The 11,334-nt window shown below is 36.2% G+C and overlaps 1 protein-coding gene across 1 annotated transcript; it reads right to left on the bottom strand.

Annotated features, from left to right (window-relative positions):
• Nucleotides 1-3,929: 3,929 nt before the first annotated feature.
• LOC133318136 (uncharacterized) lies at nt 3,930-4,529 on the bottom strand. The gene has a single exon (XM_061520097.1). The coding sequence runs from the start codon at nt 4,527-4,529 to the stop codon at nt 3,930-3,932; it is 600 nt and encodes a 199-aa protein (XP_061376081.1).
• Between the last annotated feature and the right edge of the window lie 6,805 nt (nt 4,530-11,334).

Genomic DNA, 11,334 nt, shown 5'->3' with positions numbered 1-11,334 from the left:
ATGTAATCCCTTACTATCCTGATTGATATATTAATCAAGAACCCCAATCCCTTGGTGATTCCCTTCTTAATGCATGCATTAAACGCTAAGATTTTAAGATTACATCAGAGTCCTAGCATCAATCCCTTGAATACTAGAACACTGATGATGAAATTGCTAGTTACGGAAGCAATGTAAACATTCTTGTTCTACACTACTCCCTTAATGGAAAGAATTGATGAAAACAATTTAATATCATCACATAAAAGATAATCATAATATTCAATCTTCCATACATAAATTCATCCTTGAGTTCCATTGAATCAGACTACAAAGGACTCTACTCAGACATAATAAAAGAAATAACAAGAGAAGAAGAAAGATCAAACTCCATTGTCATGTTGTTGAATCTTCAATCTTCAACAATCTTCAATCTTCATCACAAAGGATTGCTTTGGACGTTTTAGTGCTCAGCACCAGCACTTTTTGGCTTCATTTTGCAGCAGCGCGCTAAAACGTTCGCTTTGGCCGTTTTAGCGCCCAACACTTGAATTCTCCAATTTCTTCAGAATCTTCTCCCTTCTCTCTTTTGCTTCTTGAGCTTCATTTTCCTACAAGAACAATGTAAATTTTCAACATAACATTCAGAACTTGTATTTAGGACTTTCCAGGACATTAACCCTCTTTTCCATCCATTTAATCACATAAATTAAGCTAATTCATGCTTTAAAACCTTATAAACCAAGGGTTTATCAACCGGTTTGCCACAAGTTGCTTTGCCGCAAAATTTTTGCAATGAGCTGTGACCCGAGCTTTATCTATCAGATCCAGCGCCATAGCTATTTTTTTACTGTTTTCTTTTGCATCTTGCGATAAGGCTTGGACCCTTCGCCACGACGGTTCTCTTAACTCCACCGGGATCATGGCCTCTGTACCGTAGGTTAATCTGAGCGGGGTTTCTCCAGTAGAAGTTTGCATTGTGGTTATATACCCCCATAGTACATACCATAATTCTTCTACCCACTTTCCCTTGGTGCATTGCTCCATTCTGTTTCGTAACCCTGCTATGATGACTTGATTTGCCGCCCCGGCTTGTCCGTTAGACTGAGGATGTTCTACAGACGCAAAACGATGCCGGATGTGAAGGTTTGTCATTAATTCTTGGAAAGTTTTGCTTGTGAACTGGGTCCCGTTGTCAGTAATTACTTCAGCTGGAATTCTGAACCTGTAGATTAAGTTCCTCTCAAAGAAACGCTGCACCCTTGCCGTGGTGATTGTTGCCTCTGGTTCTGCTTCTATCCATTTAGTAAAGTAATCAACAGCTACTATCAACCACTTTAACTGCCCTTCAGCTGCTGCGAATGGCCCCAAAAGGCCCATTCCCCATTTAAAGAACGCCCATGGAGCCGTGATTAAAATTAACTCTTTTGGGGGTGCCAACAGGTTCTTTCTGTGTTTCTGGTATTGATCGCACCTCTGCACGTGTTCCTTTGCGTCGTGACTCATATATGGCCAAAAATAACCGGCTCTGAGAGCTTTTCGGGCTAAGGCCTTGCCTCTAACATGCTGGCCATTGATCCCCTCATGGATTTCAGACAGGACGTATTTTCCCTATCCGAGCTTAGACATTTCAGCAAGGGGAAGCAAACCCTTTTTTTTGTAAAGTTGTCCTTCCACCATGGTATATAATGCAACATCTTTGACCAGCTTCCGAGCTTCCTCCTTTTGGGGGGGTAGTGTCCTGTTTTCTATGTAGTCAATGATGGTGTTACGCCAATCATCGACCTCTGTTATCTGCATGACACATGTAGGTTCTGGGATATTTTTCTCAACCACCATCCTGTGGTTTCCCTAACCCTTAGTACTTGCCAGCTTGGCTAGTATATCAGCCCTGCTATTTTCATTTCTTGGAATATGACTGACCTCCATTCTTTCAAACTCCGCTATTAACTGTCTTATGGAGTCCAAGTATTTTGCTAGCAACGGTCCTTTAGCTTGGTAGCTTCCACCAATCTGGGAGGTGACTAGTTGCGAATCACTGTAAATCTGCAACCTCCGTGCTCCAAGCTCTTTAGGCTGCTGAAGGCCAGCTATAAAAGCTTCATATTCAGCCTGGTTGTTTGATGTTTCAAAGTTCATCTGCATGGAGTATTCAATTGCTATTCCTTTCAGATTTTCAATAATAACCTCGGCCTCGCTACCTTTGGAATTAGAAGATCCATCTACATATATTTTCCAGGTGTTCGAGTTTGTTGAATTCCCCATTTGGATTGAAGTAAGCTCCCTAACAAAGTCTGCCAACGCTTGAGATTTAATTGCTTTACGACTTTCGGAAATTATATCAAATTCTGATAGTTCGACAGCCCAAGCCATCATTCTTCCTGCTAAATCCGGCTTGTGAAGGATTTGCCGAATTGGAAGGTCTGACCTGATCGCAACCTGGTGTCCTTGAAAGTATGCTTTGAGTCGTCTAGCCGAGATTAGTAAGGTGAAGGCCGCCTTCTCCAGTTTCTGATATCGGATCTCTGCTCCCTGCAAGAGACGGCTTACAAAGTAAATCGGCTGTTGTCCCTCCTCATTCTCCTGTACTAGGTCCAAGCTGACAACAACTTCCCCCACAGAGAGATACATTATCAGCAGCTCCCCTTCTCTCGGATTGGTTAGATCCGGTGGTGAAGTCAGTTGCTTCTTTTTCTCCTGGAATGCGACTTCACATTTCAGGGTCAATCCATATTTTACCTCCTTGTGCAGCAGCTTGAAAAAAGGTATTGTTGTTTCAGCAGATCGAGGTAGGAATCTAGTAAGGGAAGCTAACCTCCCAGTCAGCTGTTGTATCTCCTTTTTGTTTGTCGGAGACCTCATCTCCAACACGGCTCTGCACTTGTCTGGGTCGACTTCAATGCCCCTGTGAGTCAACATGAACCCAAGAAACTTCCCTGCATGGACTCCAAAAGCACACTTAGTCGGGTTTAATCGGATGCTATGATGCCTTAGTTTTTTGAAGGTCTGTTCCAGATCCTCAATGTGTACTTCTGAGTCAGTCGATTTGACTATCATGTCGTCTATCTACACCTCCACACTTTTGCCTAACTGGTCCGCGAACACCCGATTCATCATTCTTTGGTAGGTGGCTCCTGAGTTTTTTAACCCAAAGGGCATCACATTGTAACAGTAATTAGCCTTTTCTGCGATGAAAGCAGTTTTTTCTTGGTCTTCGGGGTGTAACGGGATTTGATTATACCCCGAATACGCATCCATAAAGGATAGCATCTGGAACCTGGATGAGCTATCAACGAGCTGATCTATATTGGGCATGGGGTATGCATCTTTAGGACATACTTTATTCAGATTTGTGTAATCTGTACACACCCTCTATTTCCCATTTGGCTTTTTGACAATTACCACGTTGGATAGCCAGGTTGTGTATTGTATCTCTCTGATGAACCCTTCTTCCAGCAATTCCTTTATATGATCTTCCAGTACCTGTAGACGTTCCGCTGAGCTTTCTTTTCTTCTAAGCTACTGGCTTAGATCCTGGGTATACTGCGAGCTTGTGACAACAAAAATCAGGGTCCACCCAAAGAATCTCTGAGGATTTCCAAGCGAAAACATCTGTGTTCCTTCTTAGGCACTCAGTAAGTCGAACTTTGTCCTCATTCGCCAACCCCTTTCTGATTTTGGCTGCTTGAGTCCCCTCCCCAATGATTACTTCTTCCAGTTCTCCATCGGGTTCCGGCCTTGGGATCTGAGTGTCATCCCTCATGTCCAACTCTACCATATTGATCGGTGTCTTTCCCTTCTTCCTTGAGCTATCCTGCCTATTACCGGGGTTCACCTCGGCTGAAATCTTAAGGTCATTTCTCACTACCCTAACTGACTTAAAGTAGCAGTCCCGAGATTCTTTTTGATCTCCAGCAATGGTGATGACTGTTTTCTGCTTACCAATCATCTTAAGCTTCTGATGTTTGGTGGAAACCAGCATATCCCAATCTCCAGCTGCCGCTATCCACGAATATTTTCTTGACTTTACAGTTGACTAACGTGCCGGTGATATCTAACCCGTCAACATGTCCTGGCATTATGTCCTCCAATTCTTTCTTAGTAAAATACAGTAGTGGTGCCTCTGGCTCGGCTTTTTTAAACTTAGGCCGCTCTCGTATTGAAAGCACCTCTCGTAAGTACTTTCTTCTGGCGTTCATGGTATCACCTCCTCCACCGAAGGCCCCACTAATCACGTTGCATTCAAACTCAAGTTCTACGAACTCATCCTCTTCTCCGGCCGATTTCTTACCTCGGCCCTCTTCCCTGAATCTCTTTTCCTGTGACGGGCTCATAGGTCGCCCTCCTCTTCTCTTCTTATTATTCTTCCACTCTTGAGTTCTTATCAGATACTGACGCAACTTTCCATCTCTGATATATCTTTCAATTGCGTCTCTGAGATCCCAACATTCATCGGTTGTGTGGCCAGGGCCATCATGAAATGCACAATACCGAGATTGGTCAAGCCCGGCCGGGTTCAGTAATGGCCGAGGCCTATCCACCCTCTTCATTTCAGTGGATGCTACCTCCCTCTAGATTTGTGATCTGGACGAATTCAGAGGCGCATATCTGTCAAATCTCACCTTGTTGAAACTTTCTCTTCTGGCCTTTTACCCCGGAAATCATTTTGCTTTCGATTTCCAGGTTTCTCCATCTGACCGTGGTGTTGCCTTGGGTCTGCATTTTCAAACTCTATTTGTTCCATCTCCAAATTTTTTTGGACCGTGCAGTGAACTCAACTAGAGTTCGTACTGGGTCTTTGTACACAGACTTAGCCAACCTGGAGGAGCCGTGTAGTCTGGCAATCACTAAATGTAGATGAACATTTTCAGACAGCGAATCACTACACACTTGTACGATGGCCTTGGCCAGAGGTGGTGTGTGTGTGCACTATTTTGATTGCGTAAAATAGGGTTATAGAGATTAGTCATACATGTGGTCTTTAGCTCCTATTTATAGGGCTTACCTTTGGGCTTGTGTTGGTTGGGCCTCTCGAAGACATGGCCTTTCCCAGGTCCATAACAATTTCCAAAGGAGTTGACCAATTTCTAGTGTCAGATGATTGTAATATTGCTCTACATGGAGTAAATGAATAAAAGTATGAATTTGAGGCAGGGACAGGGAGCATAAGCACAACCGAATGTGAATCACGTTCTGTATCAGAGTGAGGTTCGACTACATATTGATTTGGAAACCACAATTGATGCCTCACGATCATGGCTTGGGAGAATGATTATCTTCATTGATTACAGGTTACCCACTCCTAACATACCTGCTATTGATTTACTCGTATATGCAATCTGTCAACATTCTATAGATCTCCCAAATGTCTTGAAACTTATGTCATGTGGGTGAACCTCTCCACAAATCATTTGTCTTGTGATTAGGGGTGAAACTGGGCCGGGCCGGCCTACAGGGGCCTACGGCTCGGCCTACATCAGGCCAAACCTGACCTAGTATATTTTGTATAATAGGCCGGGCTTGGGCTTTAAAAAAGCCTGTTTAATAAAAAGGCCGTAGGCCGACTTTCAAAAGGCCGGGCCTATAAGCCTACAGGTCGGCCTATATTGTACTATTTATTTTAAATAAAATAAAATAGAGTAAGTATGCCTTGAAGAAAAAACAAAAGATATAAATTTAATCAATTGCAATTATTTATAACTTAATTATATTCGATTATATTTTAAAAGAAATCTTACTTTATTTCTTATATAGGAGGAACCAACATCTCAACATGTTAGATTGTGTATATGAATATAATAAAAGATTTTTGGGTGAGGTTGTACTTACTCCAAGAATCATGATGTGTTTGTTGGATTCATGTAGTTATTTTAATTTACATAGTATGGATTTGTTTGTTAGATCTGATGAAATATATGTTATTTAGTTTGAGCATTTTGCTTTTGAAAATGACTTAAATACATATTGTATGAGCTTTGTTATGATTCATGATTCTGTTTGGACGTTGAAATTATGATTTTTGGTGTAGCAACATAATTTGAGTACTTTGTAAAGTTGATTTATGGTTCTGCTTGGAAGTTAGAAATTAACAGGCTAACGGGTCAAGCCAGGTCATTTGTTTTTTTATAAACGGGCCAAACCAGGCTAACAGTTAGACTCATACTAGGCTTGAGCTAGCCCAAATTAAAATTTTTTGACGTAGGCTTGGGCTTTTCGGGGCAAAGCTTGGCCCAGCCCAGCCCACTTTCACCCCTACTTGTGATGTTTCAAAGTTTCTGCTAATTCAAAAGCATTAAACAATTTATTTATTATTTTTTTCTTCCTTATTTGGCAAAAAAAAAAAAAAATGCTCCATATTAGACTTTTTTCCCCCTTAATAACATCTTTACAAAAAATACGTTGCGTTCTTTATTGTTAAAAAGGAATGTTCTAAAAATACATTTTATTTTTTAACCATTAATAGAAATATTTTTATAATTAATATTAGTATAATGTATCAATATGAGTGAAAAGTTACATAAATATGTTTATAAATAAAAATAAGAGAAGAACAATAAGGGGATGATAATATATTTATGTTTTTGTATTTGCAGAGATTTCAAAAGATTTTTAATAAATGCGAATTATTTATATTATTACTTAATATTTGATTCAATTAATTTAATATAAATTTTCAAATGTTAAAATAATACTCTCAATTTAATACAATTTATATGGAGTGATCAGAGGATAGGAAAAAAATGACTGAAATTTAATATAATATATTAGGATTCTATCACGTGGGCCCTTTGCAGAGTAAATATGTAATGCTTCCGGACTCATACACTTCCATAGAAAGAGGGAAAGAGAGAGGAAGAAGGAGAAGAAAGAAGAGGAGCAGGGAATTAATTACCCCCTTTGCATGTGCTGCGAGTGAGACCAATCCCACTAAGCCCATCAGTGGGCTGGTCACATTGCCACACCTAACCAGACTCATAAGCTAGTAAAAGCCTAATCTTGCTAAGGGAAATTAAAAAATCATTATATTTTGAAAAAGGAAATAATTCATTATACAAAACAGTTATTTCAAAAAAATTATCTATAAAATAATATAAGAAAATAAAAAACCTTATGTTTTTTAAGCTAATTATATATATCATAATTTTTATTTGTCAAAATATATATAATATCAAAACTATGTTGAGTCTTTATTATTTTGGATGTATTCATTTGGATGGGATCAGAATCATTGAAAATTAAAAATAATTTATTTGAATTCAATAATACTGATTTGATTCTTAAATTATTTTTATATTTAGGAGTTATAATAAAATATGAAATTTGAATTAATTTTAAATAAAAAAATTTCATGATTAAAATAAATCAAATATGAATTGAATTAATTTGTATTAATAATTTACTTTATTATTCTTATTTATAACAGTTTTACGATTTAACTAATAAGGAAAAAATATCAATTTAATAAATCAAATATACTCAATTCAAATGCAATTTTTCTTTGTATGAATTTAAACAATCAAATCAAATCAAACCCAATCCACACAAATTGAACAAAAACTTTTCATTGTACACAATCAAACTAAAAAAAAAACTATTTTATAAATCCAAAATTAAATCATTTAACAACAAAACATGTGGATCAACTTGTAAGGGGTTGTTCCATCTTAACCAAAAATCTTGACTTTGAGTCCTTGGGAATGCAACTGTGTTAAAAACATGGTAGGGAGAGCTTTGTTGCCCATATGGTCCTACTATCGCAACTAGATTGCGACGTACGTTATAACAACCCTCATTAGTAAATTAAGGGAAATGAATTAATTAGGTGATTAACTAAATTAAATACTTATTTAATGAAATTGTGGGAGTTAAATTAATAGACTCATATGATAAATAATAAGAGAATATAGTTCATGTGATACAAGTCTAATAGGACTCAAATATAATTATTAGATATAATTAAGAACATAAATATTTATATGGAGTAAGTTTGGGTTTACCTTGGTAATTAGGCCTAAATATAATTTAGGTTGAATAATTAATTAGTTTAGAGAAATTAGTAAGTTCAAAGTATCTTTAAATTAATTAGAAGATGCATAGATTAATATTTTTAAGATTAAGTCCAAGTTGAATTAAATATCAACCAATAGAAATGCATTTAATTATTAAAGGTCAAAAAGCTTTAAAAAAATGCAATCATCTGGTTCTTTTAAGACTATTAAGTTGTTTTGTTTCTTATGGTAGCATTTCACGCTACTTTATATTATTTTGTGATTTAAGTAACCAATAAAAGTTACTAATAGTTGAACAAATAAGAATAAGGTTTGGAAAGTCAAGGATTTACTAAGTAAAAGAAATATTAATTTAGTTACATTTAGCTTGGTGTTTCATGCTCTTTTATTCATTTTATCTCTTAATGTGCAGCTAACGTTATTTCTTTCTTTCTTTTTAAAAAAAGAAGGTCCAAGTGGTTTAAGTCAGTCAATAAGAATTAGTGTGGATAAGTCAAAAAGGAACTTGATATAAAATACATATATTTTGCTATTCTAGCCCCATAAGTCGACAGCCCTCTTGTGTTGGCCTCCCAAGCTCATTCTTTTCTTTTCTACTCTCCATGTGCATCGAACCTCTATGAAAGAAAAGGGCAAGAGTGCAACTTGTTTTCTAGTCATCTTCCTACTTAGGTTTCTTCATAGAAAGTAAAGGTTATGATGTTGTTAACATATCCCTAGGTGTAGTTCATTGAAAGAAACTCTCTATAGTGAGAAAATCCTCTCCCTGTAATGCGATACACATGCTGTCAAAAGGGGTTTCATGTGGTCTTCTTCACTTCTAAAGCTTGGAAATTGATGAATAGTTGTGTGAGAAGCTAAAGAAGGTAATATATCTTATTTATGGTGAATGGAAATTAGTCTACGATGGGTGTTGGGGCTGTTGTTGTTGGGTTGTATATTGACTATTTGATGAGATATATGTGTGAAGATTAGTTGTTATGTTGTTTGAAGTTTGTTTTGTATGAAATTATTGAAAATAAAAATAGAGGAACCTTGTATATACAAAGAACAAATCAGCCATGTAGGGGGTGAATTATGCAAATCACTTGTTTGATAAAATGCCTAAATAGAACTACAAAAATTTAAGTGACCTAAGGATGATTTAAATGAAGAAAATGATGTTGAGTCACAAGATTTTAGTGTAATCCTGTTTAAGGCAAATCTGCCCTAAGAATGATAATGTGTATGGAAGTGAATTTGTGGGTTTATAATAAGATCATGATAGATTAAAGATTCATGTGTTTGAGCTATATAACGGTTCTATGGCTTAAATTGGAAATGAATCACGTTTTACCTCTCTATGAGGTGTCTCAGCTTTATGGCCTATTTTTGGGTTTGAAGTTATTAATTGGTTGTTCATTAAGTTAATGATGATTGGAACTTGAATAAATGATAAACAAGTGACTAAAAAGGATAGAAAAATTTATATGTTTTATAAAAATCTATGTTGTCATAATTCGGACTACATGGAATGGATAGCATCGGAATTGAGTTTCTTGATATTTAAATGTTGTTTAGTGTTCACTTGATATGATATATCAATATGGAATGCTTCCTAATTGAGAGAAAAGGATAAAAAGATCATTGGATCCATTTATATGCCTATTAGGCTAATTAAGATAATGAGTGTGTAAGTTGAGGTTTGATGGACATAAATGTTAATTATAAATTATGATTTAGTAATGATAATTTGGATTGTGAGAATTTCACTTAAAACAAAGATGTAACCTTGTGAGTTAGGATTAGGTTAATATGTGGAAATTGCATTAAAGAAGGTTAGAGATGGTTTAAAGTGACTTAATGTGGTTTATAGCTACATGGTATATGTTAGTGTGGATTAATACAAGGTTTAATGAAAATTGAGGAACAAATAAATAAATGATCATTGAAAGATGTTTTACGATCATGGGAGGTTTAAAATATGTGGTGTTGATTAGGTCAAGTTAGTAGAAATTCTATGTCAAGAATAGTTGCATGTGAATTAAGCTAATTGGTTAAACATGACAACAAAGAATTGTGTATTATGTTTATATATAGGCTTCGACCATAAATAAATAATGGGCATAGATTATTTGGTTTCAATTAAAGTGAAGGTTTAATAGCATTTGCCTAGAATAATCAAGTATGATTCAAGTGGTTTATGATATGTGGACCTATGTTAAAGTGTATGAAATATCCACTATAAAGGGTAAGTTAATTAACTAGTTGAGGGTTTAATTTATGAAGTATAAATTAAGTTGTATATTTGTGGTATGGCATGAACTGTCAAGGGAAATAAAGTTGTCAAGTTGGTTATGAAATTAACATATGAAATATAATTATTTGGATTTCAAGTAATGTATGTTGCATTGGAAATTAATGGTAGTTTAATATATACGGTAACAAAGTGTAATCAAACGAAGTAGATGGACGAACAACTTGGAGACAACCAAGTGTACGGTGTATTAAATAGCAAGTTAGCAGCAGGAAAGAGGTGCCAGGTAAGCTTTCGGTTTAGGAGTTTTCTCAGCCTTTTTGTTCCGCCATGATCAGTGGCGATTATGGTTTCCGTATGGATATAATTGTTGTTAATATTGATACTTTGCGTAGTTGCATTCATATAGTGCATGCATATGATATTATTTTTGTTATGATAAGTTAATATGATATGATCTTCAATGAAATAAAGCCTTGGAAGTGTGAGTTATGGTTTCTGAACAGAGGAAGCATTTATGAATATGATCACGGTGTACATAAGGTATAACCGAGGAATCTTTAGTTCTCTGATCATTATGAGTATGCTATTGATTATGATACGATATTACGAATATAAGTTGAAAGCCTTATTTATACATAAGACATGAACATACTTAAGATTAAAAAGAAGGTACGTTATAAGAATAAATGAGAATTATCAGAAAAGATATATGATACGAAAATTCTAATATGGACTATATGGTGTTATCTATGTCTTGGTACTTGATATTTTCTTGCAGGAAGTGGACTCTTGGGTGGAGAATGCTCCATAAACCCCAAGTTTATCGAGATTCATTCTCACCCCGCGTTATGGGGACATATTTCAGGTATCGCAGCAGTTGGCGATCGTTATCGGGGCAAGAGGCCCGTGGTTGATGAGTAGATCTGAGCATAGAAGTTGCCTGCTTATTTTGGGAGTCTGTTGTATTTATATGTTACATACGTGTCAATGAGAAAATAAAATTAAAAAAAATGGAATCGCCACCATGTTTATTTGAAAAATAGTGAAAAAAATCCCTTTTGTTTAGGATAGTTAGTCTTTGAAAATAGAAAGATGATTCGGGAGTCG

Source organism: Gastrolobium bilobum, unplaced genomic scaffold (genome assembly GCF_033153095.1).
Source record: "Gastrolobium bilobum isolate Gb01-03AN ecotype WA unplaced genomic scaffold, APGP_CSIRO_Gbil_v1 utg106841, whole genome shotgun sequence".
Lineage (NCBI taxonomy): Eukaryota > Viridiplantae > Streptophyta > Magnoliopsida > Fabales > Fabaceae > Gastrolobium > Gastrolobium bilobum.
The sequence above is the reverse complement of the archived record's forward strand: the minus strand, read 5'-3'. Positions and strand labels throughout refer to the sequence as shown.

Coding starts and splice junctions, on each gene's coding strand:
- LOC133318136 (XM_061520097.1), bottom strand. CDS start 4,529: ATGAAGAGGGTGGATAGGCCTCGGCCATTACTGAACCCGGCCGGGCTT.